Here is a 26,966-nt window from a genome sequence, read left to right on the forward strand (position 1 = left end):
CACCGATAGTTCGACACCCCCAAAGTCAAGAAGGTTTCCTCAGAGCCGAAAAAGACTATACCGAAACATTCGGTGTCGAAACATGCAGCACGGCCTTTCCAGCCAAAAGCAGGGACACAGATTTGAGCAGGAGCTGGGCATGGGAGAGCCAGACCATACCCAGAGGAGGCTGCACATACAAAAGGAGACGGGTAAAATCCAAACTCTTCCTCCAATAAAAATGAAGCGAAAGCTAGCATTCCAGGAGGTGGAAATGCAGCCAAGGGCAAAGGTGGCAAAAGACAAGACACCACCAAGGTTTTCGCCACAGCCTTCACCATTGCATTCACCACACCTGTCCCCGGTAGCAACACCCCCAATGCAGTCGCCGACACACACGGAGATGACACAAGATGACCCGGATGCATGGGACTTATATGATGCACCGGTCTCAGACAATAGTCCCGACTGCTACCCGGCAAGGCCGTCACCACCAGAGGACAGCACTGCATATATACAGGTGGTTTCAAGGGCAGCTACTTTCCATATTGTAGCAATGCATGCGGAGCCCATAGAAGACGACTTTTTGTTTAACACCTTGGCATCCACTCACAGCTCTTACCAAAGTTTGCCAATGCTACCAGGCATGTTAAAACACGCCAAACAGGTGTTCCAGGACCCGGTAAAAGGCAGAGCCATCACGCCTAGGGTGGAGAAGAAATATAAACCTCCCCCAACGGACCCTGTGTTTATAACACAGCAACTAACTCCAGATTCTGTGGTAGTGGGAGCAGCCCGAAAGAGGGCAAACTCCCAATCCTCAGGAGACGCACCACCACCCGACAAGGAAAGTCGGAAATTCGATGCAGCAGGCAAAAGGGTGGCAGCACAGGCAGCCAATCAATGGCGGATTGCCAATTCTCAGGCTCTACTGGCTTGCCACGACAGGGCACACTGGGACGAGATGCAACATATAATTCAGCACTTGCCCAAGGAGTACCAAAAACGTGCCCAAAAGGTTGTTGAGGAGGGACAAACGATTTAAACAACCAAATAAGGTCTGCAATGGACTCGGCAGACACAGCAGCAAGGACAGTGAACACTGCGGTAACCATTCGTAGGCACGCATGGTTACGGAGCTCGGGTTTTAAACCAGAAATCCAGCAAGCTGTGCTAAATATGCCGTTCAACCAAGAACAATTGTTTGGGCCGGAGGTGGATACGGCAATAGAAAAGCTCAAAAAGGCCAAAGCCATGGGCGCGCTCAACTCCCCACAGAGCAGAGGCACTTTTAGAAAGCCGCACTTTAGAGGGGGGTTTCGTTCCCAAACCACAGAGCCTTCCACGTCACAAGTCAGACCCACATATCATGGCCAGTATCAAAGAGGAGGTTTTCGAGGAACATACAGGGGTGGACAATTCCCAAAGGCAAGAGGGAAATTCCAGAGCCCAAAAACCCCTCAAACCAAACAGTGACTTCAATGTCACAAACCCCCACCACTCAACACCAGTGGGGGGGGGGAGACTTACCACATACTACCACAACTGGGAGAACATAACTACGGACGCATGGGTCCTAGCCATTATCCAACATGGTTATTGCATAGAATTCCTACAATTCCCACCAGATGTGCCCCCAAGAGCACACAATATGTCCAAACAACACTTAGGGGGTGATTCTAACCCTGACGGGCGGCGGAGGCCGCCCACCAGAGTTCCCCCCTCCAGAACACCGCTCCGCGGTCATAAGACCGCTGCGGTGATTTTGGGTTTTCCACTGGGCTGGCGGGCGACCGCCAAAAGGCCGCCCGCCAGCCCAGTGGAAAACAACCTTCCCACGAGGACGCCGGCTCTGAATGGAGGCGGCGGAGTGGGAAGGTGCGACGGGTGCAGTGGCACCCGTCACGAATTTCACTGTCTGCAATGCAGACAGTGAAATTCTTTGTGGGGACCTCTTACGGGGGCCCCTGCAGTGCCCATGCCATTGGGGCCGAGGGGCCCCACGACACCCCATACCACCATCCTGTTCCTGGGGTGTCTGAATCCCCATGGCGGCGCAGCCGCCATGGTGGATTCAGAAGGGCAGCGGAAAACCGGCGGGAGACCGATGGTGTCCGCCATCCTGTTCCTGGGGTGTCTGAATCCCCATCGCCGCCATGGTGGATTCAGAAGGGCAGCGGAAAACCGGCGGGAGACCGCCGGTTTTCCACTTCTGACCGTGGCCGAACCGCCGCGGTCAAAATGCCCTGCGGGGCACCGCCAGCCTGTTGGCGGTGCTCCCGCCAACCCTGGCCCCGGCGGTCCAAAACAAGCAATAGAACTAGTGCCCAACCATCAAAAAGGAACAGGGGTCTACTCCCTGTATTTCCTAATTCCAAAGAAGGACAAAACACTGAGACCCATATTAGACCTCAGAACACTGAATCTTTACATCAAATCAGATAACTTTCACATGGTAACACTTCAAGACGTGATTCCCTTGCTCAAAAAACAAGACTACATGTCAACATTAGATCTCAAGGATGCATATATCCACATACCCATACATCCTTCCCACAGGAAATACTTAAGGTTTGTAATCCAAGGCGTACATTACCAATTCAAGGTGTTACCATTCGGGATAACAACAGCCCCAAGGTTATTCACAAAATGCCTTGCAGTAGTAGCCGCTCACATCAGGAGGCAGCACATGCACGTATTCCCTTACTTGGACGATTGGTTAATAAAAACCAGCACTCAGCAACAGTGTCTTCTACACACACAATACGTGATAGAAACTCTACACAAACTAGGGTTCTCTATAAATTACCAAAAATCACATCTACAACCATCCCAAATACAACAATACTTGGGAGCAACACTCAATACACAAAAGGCGATTACCACTCCAAGTCCACAAAGGGTACAAGCGTTCTGCAATACAATATTAAACATACAGCCAAACCAACACTACCAAGTGAGGTTTGTACTGAAACTTCTAGGCATGATGTCCTCATGCATAGCCATGGTCTCAAATGCAAGACTACACAAATGCGGCCCTTACAACAGTGCCTAACAACACAATGGACACAGGCACAGGGTCAACTCCAAGATCTAGTGTTGATATACCGCCAAACACACCTCTCGCTTCAATGGTGGAACCCTATAAATTTAAACCAAGGGCGGCCATTCCAAGACCCAGTGCCTCAAAACGTGATCACAACAGATGCTTCCATGATAGGGTGGGGAGCACACCTCAACCAGCACAGTCTACAGGGACAATGGAACATTCAACAAAAACAACTGCACATAAATCACTTAGAACTGTTGGCAGTGTTTCTAGCATTGGAAGCATTTCAACCACTGATAGCCCACAAACACATTCTTGTCAAAACAGACAACATGACGACAATGTATTACCTCAACAAACAGGGAGGGACACACTTCTCACAACTGTGTCTCTTAGCCCAAAAAATTTGGTATTGGGCAATTCACAATCACATTTGCCTAATAGCACAATACATCCCAGGCATTCAAAACCAATTGGCCGACAATCTCAGTCGAGCTCACCAACAAACACACAAATGGGAAATTCATCCCCAAATCCTACAAACTTACTTTCTACGCTGGGGAACACCACAAATAGACCTATTCGCAACAAAAGAAAATGCAAAATGCCAAGACTTTGCGTCCAGGTATCCACACCCTCTGTCCAAGGGCAATGCGCTATGGATGAGTTGGTCAGGGATATTTGCTTACGCTTTTCTCCCTCTCCCACTCCTACCTTATCTGGTAAACAAATTGAGTCAAAGCAGACTCAAACTAATACTCATAGCACCAACCTGGGCTCGCCAACCGTGGTGCACAACACTGCTGGACCTGTCAGTAGTGCCTCATATCAAACTACCAAACAGATCAGATCTGTTAACTCAACACAAACAACAGATCAGACACCCGAATCCAGCATCGCTCAATCTAGCAATCTGGCTCCTGAAGTCTTAGAATTTGGACATTTAGACCTTACACAAGAATGTATGGAGGTCATTAAACAGGCTAGGAAACCTACTACAAGACATTGTTATGCAAACAAATGGAAAAGATTTGTTTATTACTGCCATAATAATCAAATTCAACCACTACATGCTTCTGCAAAGAACATTGTAAGCTACTTATTACACTTACAAAAATCTAAACTAGCATTCTCTTCTATTAAAATACATCTCACAGCAATATCTGCCTGTCTGCAGATTACACATACAACATCACATTTTAGAATCCCCATCTTCAAAGCATTTATGGAGGGATTAAAAAAAATCATACCCCCGAGAACACCACCAGTCCCCTCGTGGAACCTCAATATTGTGTTAACACGACTCATGGGACCACCATTTGAACCCAGGCACTCTTGTGAGATGCAATACTTAACTTGGAAAGTAGCCTTCCTGATAGCTATCACATCTCTTAGAAGAGTAAGTGAAATACAAGCATTTACTATACAAGAACCCTTTATACAGATACATAAACATAAAGTGGTTCTCCGTACAAATCCCAAATTCTTACCAAAAGTTATATCACCATTCCACCTAAACCAAACAGTGGAACTCCCAGTCTTTTTTCCACAACCAGACTCAGTAGCCGAAAGAGCCTTACATACGTTAGACATCAAAAGAGCACTAATGTATTACATTGATAGAACAAAACAGTTTCGCAAAACAATTGTTTGTAGCCTTCCAAAAACCTCATGCAGGAAATCCATTATCCAAACAAGGCATTGCCAGATGGATAGTGAAATGTATTCAGACCTGCTATATCAAAGCAAAAAGAGATCTACCTAATACACCCAAGGCGCACTCCACTAGGAAAAAAGGCGCCACAATGGCTTTTCTAGGGAATATACCTATGACAGAAATCTGTAAGGCAGCCACATGGTCTACGCCTCATACATTCACAAAACATTACTGTGTAGATGTGTTAACAACACAACAAGCCACAGTAGGACAGGCTGTATTACGAACATTATTTCAAAAACTTCAACTCCTACAGGCTAAGTCACCGCTTTTTGGGGAGATTACTGCTTACTAGTCTATGCACAGCATGTGTATCTGCAGCTACACATGCCATCGAATGGAAAATGTCACTTACCCAGTACATCTGTTTGTGGCATGAGACGCTGCAGATTCACATGCGCCCTCCCACCTCCCCAGGAGCCTGTAGCCGTTATAAGTTGGATGAAAACTGTAAAACTTGTAAATTTGTAAATACTTTTTAAGACACATTAGGTACATACATACTTACTCCATTGCATGGGCACAATTACTATATTCACAACTCCTACCTCACCCTCTGCGGGGAAAACAATCTAAGATGGAGTCGACGCCCATGCGCAGTGGAGCCGAAAGCGCGGAGTCCCTCGGTCTCGTGACTCGAAAAGACTTCTTCGAAGAAAAACAACTTGTAACACTCCGAGCCCAACACTAGATGGCAGGATAATGCACAGCATGTGAATCTGCAGCGTCTCATGCCACAAACAGATGTACATTGGGTAAGTGACATTTTCCATATATATATATATGTATGTATATGTTCGATGGCATGTGTAACTGCAGATACACATGCTATGCATACCTCCTCCATCTAGTGCTGGGCTCGGAGTGTTACAATTTTTTTTTCTTTGAAGAAGTCTTTTTTTCGAGTCACTGGATCGAGTGACTCCCCCTCTCGGTCATAGGGCGCATGGGCATCGACTCCTTTGTTTGATTGTTTTCTTTCCACTGTCTGGTTCGGATATGTTAATTCTCGGCTCCGAGATTTTCGATTCAGAAACTTTTTATAACTTTCTTTGACCGTCGGTATTGTTTCAATCGCGTTTTCCATCTATAGTCGAGCCGATAGTACAGTTGAAAACCAGATTATGCCCTTTTGGGCGTGAGCGCCCAACTTGGACCTGTTTAGGCCTACTGCGCCAAAGCCTGATGGATCAGACTCCCTTCTGATTCTGTCCTCGATGCCACGCAAAATTTCCATACACAGATCAACATGTGGTATGTATTCTCTGTCTCTCTCCCAACCATCGAGAAGAAGACTGTGAAGCCTGTTGGTCGCTCCAGTCGAAGAAAACACTGCGTGACCGGAGAGCCAGAAGACTGGAAATGGCGTTGAAGACTACAGTATACATCGACACCGTTGGGAAAGAGCAGGCCCAGACAGCATTTCCAATCAGGACACCGACTCCGAAGAAGACTTGGAGGAGGATAGCCAACCCATCACTGCGGCTCAGCATGTGATTACAACTGCCCCTACGCCCACTACTAAAAAAACATCAAAGGCCTTGGGTGCACCACTGCCAGAGAGCCATGGCTCGACTCGAAAGAAAATAATTGGCAACCGACCTTCGGGTTCGGCGCGGAAAAAGGCCACACCAGCTTTGATACCAGAGTCGAGCAAATCTATCAAAAGCTCCACATCTGAGCCGAGCCGAAGCCCACACTCTTCGGAGTTGAAACCTCAACGTCCTGCTTCAGAGCCGAAACACCAGGCTGTATTTTCGGGACTGAACAAATTGCCAACTTCGGAGACGAAAAAATATTCATATACAGAGGAACAAGGACTTTCGAGCCAATTAAAACAGAGCTCAAAGACATTTGATGAACAGTCCTCCAAGTCACTAAAAACATCAGAATATATTTTTGAAGACTCTGACATTCAACCTATTCTTGAAATCATGGATGAAAAGCAGTCAAGGATTCATATCCACAAGGAGACTGGGAGGATCATTGTTGCACCTCTTCCACAGACACAAAGAAAGCTGGCTTTCCAAGAACATCTTGATACTGCTCCACCACCAGGAAAGATTTTTAAAAGGAAGGAGTAGCCATTACCCTTGCAAAATTCTCCACCACATTCTCCACAACTTTCTTTTTCACCACCACCTGTTAGCCCACCACCATTGCCTTCACCAACTCACTCACACACTTATTCGCATGGAGATACAATTGATCCTACGGATCTGTATGATCCAGATCCCATACCAACAAATGACCCAGACCTCTATCCTTCAAAACCTTCGCCACCAGAGGATACAACTGCATACACACAGGTCATCTCTAGGGCAGCTGCGTGCCATGGGGTACTTATGGATAGTAAGCCATAAGAAGGGGATTTCCTTTTCAATACACTATCCTCCACGCATTCACGTTACCAGTGCCTAACAATGCTGCCTGGCATGATCAGGCACGCAGACGAAATATTTAAGAAACCTGTTAAAGGTAGGATTTTAACACCACATATAGATTAAAAAAAACAAGCCTGCACCTACATATCCAGTTTACATCACACATCAGGTACCTCCAGACTCTGTTGTCAGTGCTGCCAGAAAAAGGGCCAATAGCCAATCGCCACGGGATACTCCTGCCCCTGACAAAGAAAGCAGGAAGTTTGATGCTGCTGGCAAGAGGGTAGCTACACAGGCAGCTAACCAATGGCGCATTGCCAATTCACAAGCCTTGCTAGCAAGATATGATAGGGCACACCGGGACGAAATGTCTATTACAACACCTGCCAAAAGAACATCAGAAAAGGGCTCAACAAATTGTTGAAGGAGGTCAGGCAATAAGCAACAATCAGATAAGGTCTGCTCTTGATGCTGCAGAGACTGCACCTAGGAGCGTAAATACTGCTATAACCATACGCAGACATGCATGGTTAAGATCCTATGGATTCAAACCAGAAATACAACAGGCAGTACTAAACATGCCATTCGATAAGAAACACATGTTAGGTCCTTAGGTTGACACCACAATTGAGAAACTCAGGAAAGATTCAGACACTGCTAAAGGAATGGGAGCCCTATACACAACACCTTATAGAGGCTCCTTTCGTAAACAACAATTTAGAGGAGGATTCAAGCCCCAATCTACAGATGCTTCTACCTCCCAACCTAAACAAGGCCAACAACAATGCCAGAGAGGGGGATTTAGAGGCTCTTATAGAGGACAACACTTCCGAGCCAGAAGCAAATTCCAGGCCCCAAAAAGTGTCACTACTCCATCAAAACAGTGACTTTGTAAGCATACCGCCACCCCACCCATCTCCTGTGGGGGGGCAGACTGCAGCAACTCCCCTCCCAATGGCAAAATATCACCACAGACCAATGGGTACTTTCAGTTATCCTCAATGGTTATTTCCTAGAATTGATTTCGACCCTTCCAAACATTCCTCCTCGTTATCACAGGCTGTCCCCAGAACACAGTGTTCTGTTACAACAAGAAGTACAATCGCTACTACTAAAAGAGGCAATAGAATTAGTCCCAAAATCTCAACACAGAATAGGGATATACTCACTATAATTCCTCATTCCCAAAAAGGATGGCACTCTCAGACCCATACTAGATCTCAGACCACTAAATCTACATATCCTGTCAGAGCACTTTTACATGGTAACTCTGCAGGACGTCATTCCACTACTACAAAAAGATTACATGACTGGAATAGATCTCAAAGATGCGTATTTTCATATCCCATACATCCAGCTCACCGAAAATACCTGAGGTTTGTTATAGCGGGAAACCACTACCAATTCAAAGTTCTACCATTTGGCATAACAACAGCTCCAAGAGTATTCACAAAATGTCTAGCGGTAGTAGCAACTTACCTAAGAAGACAACACATACATGTCTTTCCTTATCCAGACGATTGGCTAATAAAATCAAGCAATATTATACAATGTCAACAACACACAATACAAACCCTACACACACATTAGGGTTCACTATCAATTACCAATAATCCCATCTTCAAACAGCACAGGTTCAACTATACCTAGGTGCTATTCTTGATACACAAAAAGCCTTAGCATATCCAAATACACAAAGGATACAAGCTTTCCAAAACCTTATATCACAGATGCAGCCAAATCAACACTACACAGTAGACTATTGGGAATGATGGCATCCTGTATAGCAATAATACCGCATGCAAGATTAAATATGAGAAAACTACAACAGTGCCTCTCATAACAATGGTCTCAAGCACAGGGTCATTTGCACGATCTAGTGTTGTTAGACCGCCAGATGCACAGGTCCCTTCATCGGTGGAATCACAGCAATTTAATGAAGGGGCGGTCATTTCAGGACCCTGTGCCACAGACCACAATAACAACAGATGCATCAGTGATAGGTTGGGGAAGCTCATCTCAACAACCTTACCACACAAGGGGAATGGATTTCAAAACAGTTAACTTATCACATAAACCACTTAGAATTATTAGCTATGTTCCTTGCCCTAAAAGCGTTTCAACCCCTTCTCAAACACAAAACTGTCTTGATAAAAACAGACAATACGACAACCATGTATTATCTGAAGAAACAAGGGGGAACACATTCATCTCAACCTTCCCTTCTAGCCCACACAATTTGGAAATGGGCAATTCACAATTACATTCACTTACTAGCAGAATACATCCCAGGAATACACAATCAGCTAGCGGTCCTGCTAAGCAGGACACACCAACAGATACACAAATGGGAGATTCACTCTCAGGTACTTCAACAGTGCTTTCAAAAGTGGGGGACACCAGAAATAGACCTATTCGCAACAAGTGAAAACGCAGAATACCAAAACTTCGCATCCAGGCACCCATACGTTCTGTCCAAGGGCAATGCTCTATGGATCAACTGGTCAGGGATATTTGCTTACGCTTTTTCCCCTCTCCTGCTAATTCCATTTCTGGTCAACAAACCTTTCGGGCCTTTCCTCCGCCTCAGCGGATTCAGGACATTCAGTCATTGATTCCAATGTTTCAAAATGGAGCAGTTGTTCCAGTCCTCAAGGTCCTACGTCTGCTCGGTCTGTTTGCTTCTTGCATTCTGTTGGTCACTCATGCACGTTGGCATATGAGAGCTCTTCAGTGGTTTCAGCACTAAGGGGATCTCGAGGAGTCGATAACGATCTCCAGAGACACTGCAGCGGACCTGCAATGGTGGGCTGTAGACGGCAACCTTTCCCAAGGAAGGCCGTTTTCACTACTGCCTCTAGTGGCCACGGTTATAACGGATGCCTCCACTCTGGGTTGGGGAGCTCATCTGGGGGACCTGGAGGTCAAAGGTCGTTGGCCTGCAGTGGAACAGATGTTTCATATCAATCTGTTGGAATTGTGGGCGATACGTCTGGCTCTCAAGGCCTTCCTCCCTTCCCTTCGTGGTCAGTCGGTCCAAGTCCTGACTGACAACACTACCACGATTTGGTATATAAACAAGCAGGGAGTAGGGTCGTACCTTCTCTGCAGAGAACCTCTGCGGCTCTGGTCCTGGGCTCAGGACCATCGGATTTGCTTAGTAGCAAACCATCTGGCCGGAGTTCTGAACGTGCGTGCGGACAGTCTCAGTCGGCGTTTCTCTGCCGATCATGAGTGGCGACTCCATCCAGACCTGATCCGTTACATCTTCCAGATGTGGGGGTTTCCTCAGGTAGACCTGTTTGCCACTCTGGAGAACGCGCACTGCCCGTCGTTCTGCAGCCTCTAGTATCTGGTGCAAAGAGCGTTGGGGGATGTGTTTCAGATGTCCTGGAACGACCAGTTGCTTTACGCGTTTCCCCCATGCCCTTGATTCCACGGGTTCTGAGAAAGATTCACCAAGACAGGGGCCCAAGTCATCTTAATAGCTCAGGATTGGCCAAGAAGGGTGTGGTACACAGATCTTCTCCAGCTTTCAGTGTGCCCTCTGCTCCGTCTCCCTCACAGGGTAGACCTCCTCTCGCAGTCGCACGGGCAGGTTCTACACCCCCCACCTCCAGAGCCTGGAGACTGAACGAGGCAATCTGAGTGCCTTTTTTCTCCCACCAGAAGTGGTGGACGTTATTTTATCGGCCAGGTGACACTCCACCAAGTCTATGTATGCTGGCAGATGGGCAAAATTTGTTGATTGGTGTGAGAGAAGCAAATTAATCCCTTACGAGCGCATTTGTCAAATGTTATTGTTTGCATTGTCGTTGGCGCAGGAGGGTTGTGCAGTTGCGACTGTCAAGGGCTATTTATCAGCACTGTTGGCCTTTCTGTGCGTTCCTGACCAACCTTCCTTATTTAAGTCCCCTGTATTTGTAAGGTTCTTAAAAAGACTGACTAATAGGTTTCCTCCCACTACTTTTGTTATGCCTCAGTGGGATTTGAAATTGGTTCTCACTTTTGTGATGGGTTCACCGTTTGAACCTTTGCATTCTTGCCCGTTAACGCTTTTGATTTTAAAGACCGTGTTCCTCACAGCCATCACGTCTGCTAGGCGTGTGAGTGAGCTTCAGGCTCTTAGTGTTAAACCCCGTTTCACATCTTTTCATGCATACAAAGTGGTGCTGAGAACCAGGGCGGCTTTCCTGCCAAAGGTAGTTACTCCCTTTCATATGGGGCAATCCATCATGCTCTTGTCTTTTTACCCTCCTCCCCATCCATTGAAAGAGGAGGAGAGACTGCATCGGCTTGACCCAAGGAGGGCTTTAAGCTTTTATATTGAAAGGACCAGAGAATTTCGAGTGGACGATCAACTCTTCATTGGCTGTATGGGGAAGAGGAAAGGCAAGGCCGTCCATAAGAGAACTCTGTCCAGGTGGGTCATTCTTTGTAATAAAATATGTTATTCTTTGGAAAAGGAGGATCCTCCTGTTCAAATCAGGGCCCATTCCACCAGGGCTAAGTCTGCCACTTCAGCCTTGGCTAGGGGTGTTCCAGTGGCTGACATTTGTAAGGCCGTCACTTGGGCTTCCATCCACACTTTCGCTAAGCATTATTGCTTGGACGCGAAGGTTAGAAGGGATGGCCATTTTGCACAGTCGGTGCTGCAGGATTTCTTGGTGTGACCACTCAGGCACCCCCCTCTAAGTGTGGTACTGCTTTGGGACTCTATTCATAAGGTGAGGAATCCACAGGTAGTTTTATCCATCAGAAGAACAAGTTATTTACCTTTGGTAACGCTTTTTCTAGTGTATCCACCAGAAAAAGCGTTACTGAAGGTAAGTAACTTGTTCTTCTATGGCATTCTTAGGAAACACACCAATAGCAGACATATGCAAAGCTGCCACATGGCCTACCCCACATACATTTACAAACCATTACTGTGTGGATGTATTTTCAAAGAAACAGGCCAATGTTGGTCAAGCTGTCCTAAAAACAATATTTCAGCCAACTCCTCCAGGCTAGCCACCACTTCTTGTGGGGAGAGCAACTGCTTTTAATCTATGCATAGCATGTGTATCTGCAGCTACACATGCCATCAAACGGAAAATGTCACTTACCCAGTGTACATCTGTTCGTGGCATGTAATGCTGAAGATTCACATGCACTCTCCCTCCATCCAGGAAGCCTGTAGTTGTTGCAGTTTCTTATTTGTACATATGTATATACATTTACATTTCCATGGACATCATATTTACTTATTATTTTTATAGCACATTTATGTTCTTTTACTCTATCACTCCTTCCTACACCCAATTTAACAAAGGAGTCGATTCCCATGCGCACTATAACCAAGAGGAGGAGTCACTCGATCCTGTGACTCAAAAAAATACTTCTTCGAAGAAAAACAACTTGTAACACATTGAGCACAATATGAGAGAGAGAGAGAGAGAGCAAGAGAGAAAGATGTGTGTGTGTACATATGCAGTTGACTGTTACTTTAACATGCATATATCTGTGTATTTTTCACAAGACAGAAGCATAAAATTCTGAACATTTTGCCTCAGATGGACTCTAGTAATTTTTGTGCATATAGAAAAGCTTGTCATAATTGTTGAAGTTTAAAAATATAGTTTAAATATTGCAAAATGTTCTGGGATCCTGTGATGGGGAAGGATTAGTCCAATGTTAATGGCTTAAATGAGAAGTTCTGAGATGCAGAGATTACACATAAGATTTCCCTTTGTGATCTCCTGTGGAAGCAAAAGTAGTTGGTGATTTGCGTGTCTAGATTAGTGGTTCTTAGAAAGGTAATTTAGCATCTGAAGTTGATAAACTTTGCACAACTATGTTGAATTCCAAAATATCCCAATCTGTGTCCTTCCGAATAGGTGTTACTTCCCCTCCCCAGTCTCTTTACTGTTCATTATGGATTAGCCTCATATTCAGCCATGCAGTGAGTCATTAGAGGGATGCTGAATAGGATGGTCTGGTATTTCTCTACTGATTTTGTTGTGAATTCAGAAGATTCGATTGCATTTTGTTACCAAGAGGCTTCACTTTCCCTACAGACTGTATTACCAGTGTTGCAATAAACTCAATGGTGTCTAAACTATAAAGATGGTAACTAGAATGACTTGCTTTCATTTATGGTGTTGCAGCCTGATGCACGTCCACTGCCTGGTGCCTTGAAAGCACCCTTATTGGTTGGCCATCTAGGTACGCATGTACATAGCACCTTCTGTCATAACTGGATGCAGACATTTAGTTAAAATTCTGCAGCATGAACAAAATGTATTGGTTATGCTGGCCATTGTCCACAATCTCTAGCAACAGCCTGTGCCAGGTATTGGGTTCCTGAGAATTCAGCAGTCACTAATGTAAAAGAGTCACTATTTTAAACATTTGTTTTTGTTCTTTCTCTTTATGAATAGTCTTAGCTCTTAGATTAGTATCCACCCTCCCGTCTTTTCCTCAAGAGTCCATTATTGGGGTATGTTCCCTATTTGCCTTTTGGTTAATGGCATGTTCTCTGCTGCAGCCTAACAAATTCCCTTTCGAGTCTCTTTTTTTTTTAGGTTTCCTGGTGCTGTGGTTGATACGTTCTTCAGAAAGTCAAAGATGTTGACCATAGCAATAAGTGCACCTACTTGTGCGAATAAATTTACACTGCAGCACTTCGTTCCTGGGGGATAGCTCCTTCACTGTACTCTTTAAACAGAGTGGAAAAAGATGGGGAAGAAGAGCTGGGAATTAGGTCTGCTCAGTTGTGTAGGATGTCGTCTGCCCAAATCCTTTCTCGTGCTGGTGTTGTGAAATCACTGTCCTTTTTTTGGTACCACACATTTTGGTCGATACATCTATCTGAAGATACTTCCCCTGTAGACTAATTGCAGACACCAGATGGGATCCGTAAATTTCAAAGCTCTACCGTCTTCATTAGGGGGCGCTAGCTCCTTACAGATGCGTTGGATGATGTCACATGACATCACCAAAGCCACATTGCGCCCAGCCCACTACAACGTTGGGTCCCTTTTTCCACAACTTCAATGCAAATTCTGAGTTTGCTTTGTCCTGAGAGTAGTGACTTTTACCTCGCACAAGAACTTGTCTTAGTGCAGTGCAAATGTCTCCTAGGAAGCGTTCAAGCATCAAGCCCTGTAGGAACAGCAAGGGACAGATGTCCATCACGGACCTGCACATTATGTATGTGTGATGTTTATGTTATGACTCCCGTGCTTGTTCCTCATGTCAGAGCATGCATTGTAAGGCCATTGAGGAGTGCGAAGCCCAGCTCTTCATGCCCAGATCACATGATGATAGGCTAAGTTGTTGTCGTTTGAGACCAAGATCTAGATCTCCCCCCTCACATGGAGCAAAGAAGAAGCAGCACAGGAAGCTTAAAAAGCATGGGCAAGGTGAGTCACCTAGATGATACTAGATGACATTGGACTCCCACAGGGTCAACATCCTTGGAGGCAGGGTTAGGTGCCATGGAGTTGTTTAACCCTGTTCCTGCTATTTCCAAGCCTGTTCCACTGCCAGAATTGACCTTCAGGCCAACTCCAGCATCTCCTTTTGCTCCATCAGCACTGATTCTTTCAGTGGAGAGTATACCAGTGCCTGAGCCTTCCTTTCTGGATTTCTCCACGCCAGGAGCGGATCCTGCAGCATTCCTCACACAATGTTTGGAATCTTTGCTAGGGCGGTAAATCCAACAGGAGTACCCTTGGGACCTTCAACACCTTTCAGCCTTCCCAGGTCCATGGCAATAGTGCCATGCGGAGTCGGGATGACGGTTCCAACACCGACTCAAGCCTTCTCTCAGGCTCAAAACTGTGGCATTCTGCCATCAGCGTAGTGGCTGGCATGGCCATTAACACCACCGCCACTGTCTCTTTGCCTAGAGTAACAAGAGCTGACTTACATCTTTGGAGCTCCCTCCTGTCAAGCGATCCAGAAGAAAATCTCAGAGACTTAGTGATGAAAAGGAATACATACAGTGGATCCTCTACTTTTTCAGTTCAGCCTCTGATCCTTTGAATCTCTGCGCAGCTGATGATGATGGATGGAGTCTCTATGAGCTAACCTGATTTGATTTATCTGGTGACCTTGATACTTCTCCAGAAATGGAGATGGAGATTGCGCCTGTACCAGCAACTCTGAAGGGTACCTGTTTGCACTCCTGGTCAAGAATGCGGCGCTGGTTTTGGATATACTGTTGGTGTTCGTTGACCAATGTCCTTTAGGAGATGCTACTCCCCTGGGTTCGACATCAGAACCCTTGCTCGCTTTAAATCAGACATAGGTGGAACCTGCCCTGGTTTACTGGAATAAATCCTTCTTCTGCACAAGCGGTCAGTTGGCTAGTTGCCAGAGTTGCAAATTATGTATTACATTTGCGATATTAGATTAACATATGTAGAATATAAATATTTTACTTGTTATTCCTTTCAAACAGAGAAACGTACATCAGAACTATGAATCATACTACTCATAATGATACTACAGGAACCTCCCAAGCTGAAAACCTTCAGTTGGGCCCCCCAAAAACACGTTGGATAATGAAACCTACACAATTAGTATTTTGGAGAATTAGATACTGGATGGCTTCATTGAACCATCAACATCTAAAGACTGAACCAGTCTACACGATTACTACTACCACTAATACTGCGGCTGCTATTTCAGTAACAAAAGTCCATTCTGTATGTCATTCGCAAACAACCAGGCACAGGCTTCTTAGATGTAAAAAAAGAAAAAAAGATCTGAGGAAGATGGAGGGCATACCACACAATATTATCATAAACTAGAGAGAGCTATGTTAAATGTACAGAAATAACAGCATAGACCTACTTATAATTTGTCACACAGGGTTCATGTTTTCCAGAAAACAAATCATACTAGTTTTGAGATCTGGGCCATCACTATTTCTGATATGGCAGATGCAGTCCAAGCATTATGCCAAACTATTTCATAAGTGTGGAGCGCACAGTGGTGTACCACAGTTCTGACATACTCTCTGAGTTGAGAATCAGCAACATATACTTCATAGATGTGTTGCATATCTTTAAATGATCAGACACAAGTAGACATATTTGTAAAAGCCATAGAACATTACAATTTGTAATATTTTAGAATGCTTAAGAAGGGCTGATACATATTTAACATCAGTAGTAAGGCTTCCCAAGAGTGATTAAAATCTAACCATCAGTAATTATTTTGCCAGGAATGTGCTTTAAATGCACACATAAGCAGAAGTGGAGAAGAGAACCCAGGTGAAAAACACCAGACAAACCAGTAGTCCTCCTTAGATAAAGTAACAAAAACAGTCTACTTAAAATTTGTGTATAAAGAAATAATGCAATGTCAGAATTTCATTTAGGTAGAGTTAATGTTTTAAATAAAGTAAAATACCTTTGAAGTAACAGGAAACATAAAAGCAAAATCAAACTTATGTGCAAGTGCGCGATTTTTTGTTACTCAGTAAAGACATTACATTAAATATCATTTGTGATTTCTGTTCTTCAGTCTCTTGGCCTAGCGTGGGTTATCTCTCTGGTCCTTCTTCAGTTTTTTCTTCTGGTAAACTTTGCAACATCTGTAATTTATGCTGAATTGCACACAAATCAATACTTTTATAAGCAGTCTTTGTTGTGTACTCCAAAGCATCCTCTCTTTTATAAAGGCTTAAAATCTGCCCTTCAAAATCCTGAATGTCCATTCGATTACAGTCCTAGTTTGTTTGTGGAAAGCCTTATTGCACCGTTCCCTTGCAGACTGCCAGTGAAAATATGGATTCATGATCCATGGGTGAATGGCTTATGCACTGTCCCCTGTGAAATGAAAACATGAATGTAAATAAGTACAGTGGTATGTGACATAAGAGGTAAAATAGGTTATAGAAATGCAGTGAACACCCATCTCTCCCATTTCTCCTTGTGCAAGACTAAACATGAAAGAATCATCAGTAATGCCAGTTCAATGATTAGCAGTTTCCATTAAAATATATATTTTTAATTGTAGACTACTTCAATAATAAAGGAGTGTTGAAGCTTCCTTTTTCTGTACAGGTACTCAGTAGTGGATGGTGGACATCTAAGTATGTGCAATGTATCACACCTTCTTTTACATTTGGAAAATGAACTATTTGATAGAATTTCAATGCTGTGAGCTGCAAATCAGTGTGGGAAGTTGGAACAAAAATATATGGGTGTTGATATTGGAGGTCATTGTTCTTAAAAATTGTCTGAACAACCCTAGTACTTTGCGGTATTCCACGAGCAAAAACTACAGGGCTTTAATAACTACCTGACGCAAGCAGATGTAGGAAACAAAACAAACAAGACTGCGCACAGGGGTGGCATGGCAGGATCCAGGTGACATTGCAAGTATCGCCTCCAAGTCATTAATTAAATCTAACATGTGTGCCTTTGTATTAATATATGTATTTTTCTGTGTTCTTTTGTGAGCTCTTCCTTTGACTTTCTTTTCTCCTCCTATCCTTTAACTCTTTGTCTGCCCCCTGCTTACTGCACAACATTTCCACTTTGCTGAGCAGACACTGCTCCCTAAATGTTGAAGAGAGCAGTGTGACCACTACTTAACAAGCAAGTAGGCCCAGATCTTTCCCCTTCAGTCCCCCCATTCTGGTAACATCTGCATGACCAAGGTAACATGACCTGGTACATGATATGTCTGGTTAGAGTTCATGTTTTCTGTACTGTGATTGTAGAAAACAAAGAAGCCTGCCACCTGTGTTGAAATTGAAGCAATTTATTATAGGAACTTGCCATGTTGGGGAAGCACATTGGGCTTTTTGTTTTTTAAGAGCCAGGCTGAGGCTTCATGGTAGTGGGAAGGGGGTGCCTGCCTGTGTGAAATGTGCTGCGGGAATCCATCATATCACCTGCCATATTAGTACCAACACTTCTCTTACCAGCCCCTGCACTTTAAGTTTTCAGTTTTATTTAGCAATTTGAGCCTTTTTTTTAAAAGAAACAATTGGGTAAAGAAAATATGGGTTTACAAAAAGGTGTTTTCATCATGCAGAAGAATACATGTAATGACCTTTTCAAATGGCAGATAGGCTATGTAAGGGGGAAACTGTGCAATGATACCCATGGTTGGTTATGAAAGAGGAGATTTGCGCTTTGTCCACAGGGCGATGGGGAAAAACTAAACATAATGCATTTATTGGTACACTAGTATATGTTGTTTGGGCAACTGTAAAAAAAGAAAAAATCCTTCCAGTGACTTCTCCTCTTTTGATGATTCTCATACCGATGAAGACTTAGACTGAGCCGTAATCAGTGACTATAGTAATAATCATGGCTTCACAGATGAAGAGATCATCAACTGCGATTTTACCATCAAATTAGTGCCCATTGTATTCATGGATGAAAAACTCTTTGTAAATGCTTTATTTTATCGACAAAGTTGATAAACTCTTTCTTGCATAGACAATGGAAAAATATTGAGCGAATATGTAATTTGGTCATGTTTAGTAATGTTTGGTGAGTGCAAGGGATTCATGCGATTGTTTTGACTTTTGTTGGTCTATGTTTACAGGGTGTGCCGTTGGATACCAGCAAGCTGCCGGCCGATCAGAGGCTACCCCCGTATCCCTACAATCAACAGAACCTGCTCTTACAGGCTCAGCAAACTCTAGGCACACAGAAGTCACTGCAGCAGTCCCAGCAGCAGTCGTCATTGCAGCACCAGACGCATCATCATCATCATCAACAAGGGCAACAGCAGAACCATGGACAGCAACACCACTTCCAAGAACATCAGCAACATCAAGGAGGGCAGGAGCATCAGCACCGCCAACAAGAGCCGCAGCACCGGCAGCACCAACACAAAGAGCAACATTGCCAGCTTCAACAGGAGCAGCAGAATCACCTCCACCAACAGGAGCAACAGCATTCACAGCACCACGATCAGCAGCAACATCTGCCCCAGCAAGAGCAGCAGCACCAACCACACCAACAAGAACAACATTTGCATCACAACCAAGAGCAGGCACATCGGAACCACCAGGAACAGAAACAACTGCACTGCCAAGAGCAACCACAGCAACAAAAACAACACAGTCCACACCGGCTTCAAGAGCAGCAACATCTACATCACCAGCAAGAACCACAGCATCCCCACCAACAAGAGCAACCACGTCAGCACCACCACCAAGATCAGCACAAGCAAGGTCAAGAGCAAAAGCAGCAGCAGCACCACCATGTGCAGCCTCAACAGCCAGTAACCCAGAATCATCACCCTTTGCGGCAGTATGCTATCCCACAATATCAAAACTCAGCATTGCAACAGTATAATAATGCTGTCGGAGACTTTAATCTGGGGAGCGTAAGTATTATACTTTAACTAGGTGAGAGTTTCTTAGGATCATTGTTAGAGCACAAGGCAGTTTAGTTGGTTTCTTCTTTTCTGCTAAGGTTACACTTGAGGGGGACAGTTATTTTAAGCCACAGTAGTACTTCAGAAGGCCTAAAATAGCACACTTTCAACAACTCTAAACACATTCTGTATACTAGCACTTTACATGCACTCATCACTTTAAAAAAAAAATATCTTCATCCAAAAGACTTCACTAAGCCCTCTGCTTCTATGCAAACTGTACTCCAAAACACTTTACTTTGAGTTATCAAACTTATATTTATTACTATATGCGGTGCCACTTTCGTCCATACTCACGCTGCACAGAAACAAAGCTTGCAGTGATGAGCTGCAGGTTTGACAGCCAAGCCCATGCACTTCCCAGGTTCTGCCTCTTGAGCATGACTTCACAGGTTCACATTCTTGGCTTTTGTGTATTTTCATCATGACTCCTTGGGACAGGATCCCCTGAACTGCATTCATGTTTTTTCTGCTTTTGTTATGCTGCTGACCAGATTCAGCAACGCCACTCAAGCCAAAGCCTTCCCTGTGAATTTGACTCTTACAGTTTGCATGCAGCACTCCCCATAAGTGTAAAGATCCATCTCCCACAGTGTTGTCTAAATCTGGTTCCTCATTAGCTGTCCATTTTTATACTGTGAAATATATCACAGTATTCAGGAGTGAAAAGAAAGGAAGTGGAAGTGACCTTTAAGACCCTGCACGAGTGGTGTATTCTTTTAACAATCCAAGAACACCAGTTCGTCAAGAGAATGCAAGGGGAAATACCAACACCTCACTGCGATGTCCCGCCACATGTTTCTTCAGCTGAAGTTCCATAGATTTACACCAATATGCTTCTAAATACTGGCTCATATAAGGTTGGTTCTGACCAGGGTTCAGCTCATGTGGGTTTCTACATGTGAACTATTATAAGATATTGATGTGAGATTCATGCTCATCGGATTGCACCCTCTGCTGTTTCTGATCAGTTTGCATCCTTTCAAGTTGGCATGCTTTATTGTCTTATTGCATCTACTATTGAACCGAAGTTACCCATCAGTCCTATGTCATACTTGAACTCAGATCTCTCCTGCTCCTCCCACAGGTGGGGTCCGATCTCAAGATGCTCAAATAACGAGTTCTGTTGCTATAGCCATGTTTTCAGAGCCTCTGGATATCTCTTTAATACAATTATTAAGACTAATGCCAGATTTTCAGATGGGTAACCCAACTCCACAGACACTTGCTCCAGTTAAGAGATCCCAGTCACCATCTTCGGGTGTTAGGAGTGGCCAGGGTGCCTTCAGACACTCACCTACTGTAGTTGGCCTGACAACCTTTCCCATCCCCCTCCCACCATCCTACCACTCCAGTCAATATGACACTTGCACCAAGCATTGGTTGGTGTAAGATGTAGCGCACTGAGTAGCATTCTACTCTTTTTTGCAATCCTCCACAGTTTCTGTGGTTATTCAGCAGACCAAGACCTCTATATTTGTCAAAAGGTGCCACTTGCACCTTTTGACAAATATAGTACGTTGTTTGTCCCATCTGAATAGAAGGTAAACAGGAACATCTCTCTGTTTGTTTGACCGTTTAATACATAGGCTTAATTGGAGACATGCAGGAAGATGTGGAGGTCCTCCCACAGTACCTGTAGCCCCTCCTAAAGACTGCAAGATTTAATTTCGCGACTTCAAATTGAATAAACATAGGCTCCTATTTTGACTTCTGGATTCTTCACTGGAGAAAGTTCATACCTCTGCCTAGTTTATGAACTTTCTGGTAGATTTGAGGTACCAGACCTAGCTGAGATCTCCCTGCCTCTCAAAAGAGGCCCCACAGGGGCTCTCAAGTGATCCCAGGGGGGAGCCAGGCTCTGGCCAAAATACTTTATTGCATTTTTAAAAAGGTAACATAATTTAACTGCGATGTGTAAATAGGTCTAGACTTGTATAGACTTGAAAACCACTGTGCTAAACCCTTAACCAGCAACATTGAGTCATCCCTGTCAGACTATTTTTTCCTATTAAGGACAGATCTTGTCTTTTACAGTTGTTGTGGTTTTACCATCCACAGAAACAGCCAGGAACCCAGAAACAGCACTTAAGGTAGAAAACATCTTTGGAGAACGTCTCCACTTCCCTACAACCTTTTCTGCATTATACAGAATTTTGGCCTTGCCAATATCAGGGTATCTTTGTAAAGTTCAATGTGGTTTGCCATAAGCCCTGGTTGATCTACAAAAAAATGCTTAATTTTGTGTTTCAGCCTTGACCCCAAAGTGAACTTTCTTCAGGACTGTGGGAGAGGAAATATGTACCCACTTACCAGGACAAGGTGCCCCACCCCCACTTTCAAGATGACTCTTACAGGCCCTCCAGGTCTTCACCAAGATGTTTCCTCTGCTGGCCTGCCGTTATGTCAGCAGGAAATCCACATTATCCTTCCTGATTGATTAGTTAATGAGGGTCTGCTGAGTTCTACCGCTTCTCCTCCAGCGCAGTTTGTCTTTGAAACAGAAATCCTCCTCCAAAGCACACACTTGGAAGGGTACCTGTGAAAAAAGGTCTGGGCTCATTTTGCAACAATTAATCTGTCAATATATTATTGATACTAGGATTGTTGTGTCTGATGGCCACCTGTTTTAGTTGGTATGTGTGGCTCATTTGAAGAAGTTAAGATACATAACATTATTGTTATCATTATTATCAATATCATCACAATTTTAATTATCATTATTATTTTCACTATTTTCTTTGACCGACAATTGAAAACTGACTTGTCTTCTTCATCAGTCTATGCCTTAACAGTTATACAGCTGTTTTTTGTCATTGTTTTTAATAATGTTCTCCAATTTGTTTTTTATTTGCCATCCATCACAGAATTGATGGGAGTTTGAAAACCATTTCTGCCCCGCTGGTGGAGTTTGCAGAGTTTTACCAACTCTCTGCTTGGAGTGCGTAGTTCTGGCAAAACTTACCAACTGCTGCATGGTGGAGTTTTTTCTCACCCACAGCTCACCATTGTTAAGTTGGCCAGTGAGACTTTGCATCCCCTAGCATGATTTTGGGGTGTTAGAATGCCTCCCAGTGAGATTTCTCAGTGTGGGCGGTTGCAGCAAGTCGCAACCATTCACATCGAAAAAGCTGCCGCTAGAGTAGAAAATATGCTCGAGTGGGAGAAAGAAGCAGCACCCTCTGGCGCACCAAGTGCGGCAGTTCATGCTGAATTTACAGTGCGAAACAAGCTCCCGGTGCTAAATTCAGCGCAATGCGCTAGAATTACACCCGCTTGTGGAACTCCACAGAATCTCACAGAGTTGTTATGGAATTCCTTACACTGAAACTCTGCGAGTTCCACCCTGGCCTAGTAAAATGCTCCTTTCAGATAGTCTGAGTAAGCCTGAACTTCTCCCAATAACTTTAGTCTGCATTTCTCTCAACCTAAATGTACAAATGCATTTGGACGCAGTGGAGTCTGCATAAGCAGTTTGCAAACATTTCACACCACTTCACTCACTTAAATATATATACACACACACACACACACACTTTTGTGCTTGTTAGCCCAGAGTTACAGAACCATTGTAGCTTATGGAGATAAACTGGTGTGCAGAGGGGTTTGAGGAGACATGATTAGCTCATGTCCTAAGTGTCACTTGCAGTACAGCAGGTATGCTGTCTATGGTCATTTATAGCTTGAGAGAGAGTGGGTGCTGTTTTGGAAGGTCAGAAATTGCATGTTAGGGGTTATTTGTTTTACTCCTCTGTATTTTCCAATCTCTGCCGCAGGCTTCTTTGCTCAGCAGTTTCTTTGATGACACATACCTTGATATGCAGCTTACCGCCCAGCAAGCAAGCGCTTTGTCCCAGCAGGTATGACACTGTGTGCTGTTCTCCATCACCCCTGAAATGTCTGCATATTCAGCTGCTGCTTTCTGCTTGCTTTTGTCAGCACTGCCAGTTTCTTTGAGTCGCTCTTGCCGCCTGGTCTCAGCTCCCATTTCTGATGACTCACGCTTTGCTCCTTCTGTCTTCCTACTTTCTTTTTATATTATGTGCATTTGTGTATCTGTAACCACTCTATCCATGTCTTCTAACCCACTTGTAACTTTCTGTCTCTTGTGGTTCAGTCCTCGACATGAAGTTAAAATCTTCAGTCCTTTTAGTATCCACCAAGCACTTAAATTGCTAGGAAGTAATTACTCCTTGGCCATTGGTGTAACATTATCTCTGCACAGTATTTTGCAGAAACAAATATCTTGTTTAACACAACCTAGATTCCATTACATGCTTCATGTGATACAAGAAGCAAGATACCGGTTTACCTACTCTGAGATTATAGAGACAAGCAATACCTTCAGAGTCTAGCATTTATATGCAGTTTACCTCTAGACATTTAAAGGACAGCCTAAAAGAGCTGAGTGACTGCATAATACTATTGCTTAGTCCACGACAATGCTTTTATTATTTTTCTTATTACCTTCAGCCGTGCCGTGTTTTAATTCCAGGCCTTTCAGTGGATGTGCCTACTTGTTTATTATGGCACATCTCTTCCTGTTGTCTGAAGCCTCTCTGTCAGTAAATCTTAATGGGTGAAGAGAGTTACATATGTAATCCATTGCCATGCAGTAGTGATTTATGTTTCAGCCTTAATTACGTATGACCGATAATCTCAGATGTGATTGTGCACGTACAAGTATTTTATTGACATCCATAATTCATGTTCCTTGATACTAATCCTCACTCATTTCCTGAGTTTCTCGTATCTCCTTCACATTCAAAATGTAATTTTGTTTGATGAAGGGCAAATGTGTTAATTTCCAATCCCATTTTAATTTTTTTATCAAGTACTTATGTCATCGGGAGATGTAATACATTTTACTTTGGGACCTTTTGTTTATTTGTTAATTGATGGAAATTATGCAGACAAGTGAAAGGGATAAACAGTTTACTGACATTGTAGGTGGTTTCAAGGAGGTGCTGCTTTATTATTGTTTGGGACACTCCTTTCCACCCTCAATGAAGTCCTCATCACACAGTGAAAGAATGTGTACACTCCTCCCCCTTGTCTTCAATGTATGTCATTGCTGTTGGCGTCTTAGCTTTGCATTTTGCTGTAGATTTTCTTTTGGCTGCTTATTCATCTGTGTAGCTACTGAGAGCTCTGCATGACTGCTTTCCACACTCACTGTCCACCTTCCAGTGTGTCAGTAAAGTAAAGCATATTGAGTAATGAATCCTTCATTACAAATGGATATTACATATGCTAAACCGATCATTCACAGTATTAAAGTATTCCCGTACTGTAAGCTCATATTACAGTTTACTCTGACATATGAGATGATATACATCATCAAGACCTGCTGGATGCAGAAGAGCAAAACTTATATTCCAGATCCCTCATTAACACAAAAGGGAGAAGAACCTATATCTAAGGAAAGTTATGCGTAAAGCTTCCTTTACTGTAGCACAGTCCTTGCTTTACTTTCATGAAAGCAAAGTTGTAGCAGCAGCCACATGGCCCTGCCTCGATATGCAGTAAAGCTATTGCTAGGAATAAGCATTGTTGGACCGGTTTGACACCTGGAAGGCTTAAGATCATAAATTTGTGGCATGATAATGTATCTAGAAGAAACGTTTTCTTTAAAGTTGTAAGACTTATCGTTGTGGAATCCACTTGCCTCACAATCAGTAACAGTGGGCATTTACATGGGACCATCTCATAAGTGGCAGTCTACTCCTCTGGAAGCAGACCAAGCAGTCCACCAATGGGCTATGAGGTTCTATTTGTCCAGCAACTTCTGCTCTGCACTAGACAGACTGAACTGACAGATAAAACAACATATATGCGCCTATCCAACGATATCCAGCAGAGCAAGGCAGAGTATTTCTGTTTGTAACAAATGTAGGATACCTTGCCTGTCTCCAACAGATATTTGGTAGCTCTGCTGTCTGCAGTCAGCAGAGCTAAGGATTGTTTTGCCAGAAGTGAAGGTTATCTCGGCTCCCTTTGTCAAGTGAGGGATAGCTGTGCTAACTTTGTCAAGTTAGGATTCGAAACCTGTGAATATTAATAACGGTGCTGCCTGCACTGAAGAAGAAGTAGACTGAATAAAAGATTACTCTGATGGCAGGTGTACATGTGTCCCATTGTGCCTGTCTCTGGAGAAGTGACAGTCTATACCTTGATCTGGAGTGGGTTCGTTGTCAGAACTCTGTTTAGGAGGAATAAGCCAGGGTAGCTTCTTCCTTTCACATTTCACTCATTTATTTGTTGGCTCTGGAATGCTTTCCTGAGATCCCTAACAATCATTAATAGAGGAAATTGAAAGACGTAAGTTAGGGAACTGCCAGTTTATGATATCTCTAAAAACTTGGCTTTTGAAAAGGAGGAACAACGGATCATCTAGTTTCAAAGCTTCAGGCTGTGGAACTCTCTGATCAAATCATCTGGTTGCAAAGATTCAGGCTGTGGCAGCACTGCAAGTCAATCCTTGACCCTTCAAACTAAGACAGATGTCTTGTAGGACCATAACCAAAATTTGCTTACTGCAGTCATGGTACGGTTTTGAAGCCTGTGGTCTTCAGGGGAGACTCTGTCCTAGTACACTGTCTGGAAAAAAACGTTTTGGGGTCAGTAAGATACAGACAACTTTAAGAGTATTGTTCCAGTCCCATGTTGAAGAGTGGGCAAGAAAGGAACTGACTTCAGTTCCCAGGGGGTGGAGTCTATATAGTGCTGTGTCTCATCACTTCCAGAGATAGTGCAAAACCATTGTGGCGTTTGATATATAGTGCCACCTACCAGCACACAAGAGCAGTTGCTGAAAATGTTCCAGTCTGGCATTTGGGGGAATTCAAAAGGTGAGGAATCTGCAATTAGGTAGATTGTTCACCAGCAACAGTATTACCCAATGGATTTAGTCTTTTCTTGTAGAACAGGCCTTGCTTTGCATGCTTGCCTGCGTCCCTTGCAGTTTTTCAGTAGTCCGCTGCAGCCACTTGCACCTTACATGGCCATCTTCATTTCAATCTGCCTTTTTGTTTCTCACTCATTACTACTTACTTCTGGTCGCCTTCACTTTTTGGATCTAGCAAGAGCTTGATAGTTAACGTTAGTACAAGGAACTTTTTTTTGTTATGTGCCTGCCACATATTTCACAACGGGTAAAATTCTAATAGGAGAGGCCAACTTTTGCAAATTTAGCTCTCGCATTCGCCTTGTTATTGTTTGACACTGTGAGATCTCAGATTCCATGCTGCGTAGTCTAACTTGTACACGTCTTACACTGTATCAGAAGTGCAAACATGAATAACACTAACATAATATTGCCAATAACATGGTATACAATTATCCAACTCGAAGACTTATTTCGACATCCTCAGCATATTAAGTTGAATTGCTTGGAAGAGAACCTGTGACCTGAAGTTGTTGGGCTTCTCTGCTGCAA

The 26,966-nt window shown here is 43.8% G+C and overlaps 1 protein-coding gene across 4 annotated transcripts in view; it reads left to right on the forward strand.

Annotated features, from left to right (window-relative positions):
- Positions 1–26,966, forward strand: part of CRTC2 (CREB regulated transcription coactivator 2) — a 161,268-nt gene that overhangs the window by 105,090 nt on the left and 29,212 nt on the right. For 3 of the 4 annotated variants that reach the window (XM_069218165.1, XM_069218166.1, XM_069218169.1), the window contains exons 12-13: positions 18,689–19,477; positions 23,305–23,388. In XM_069218165.1, coding sequence (XP_069074266.1) covers positions 18,689–19,477; positions 23,305–23,388 — 873 coding nt within the window. The remainder of the gene's footprint in view (positions 1–18,688; positions 19,478–23,304; positions 23,389–26,966) is intronic. The other variant, XM_069218168.1, reaches the window with a different exon arrangement.

Source organism: Pleurodeles waltl, chromosome 12 (assembly GCF_031143425.1).
Source record: "Pleurodeles waltl isolate 20211129_DDA chromosome 12, aPleWal1.hap1.20221129, whole genome shotgun sequence".
Lineage (NCBI taxonomy): Eukaryota > Metazoa > Chordata > Amphibia > Caudata > Salamandridae > Pleurodeles > Pleurodeles waltl.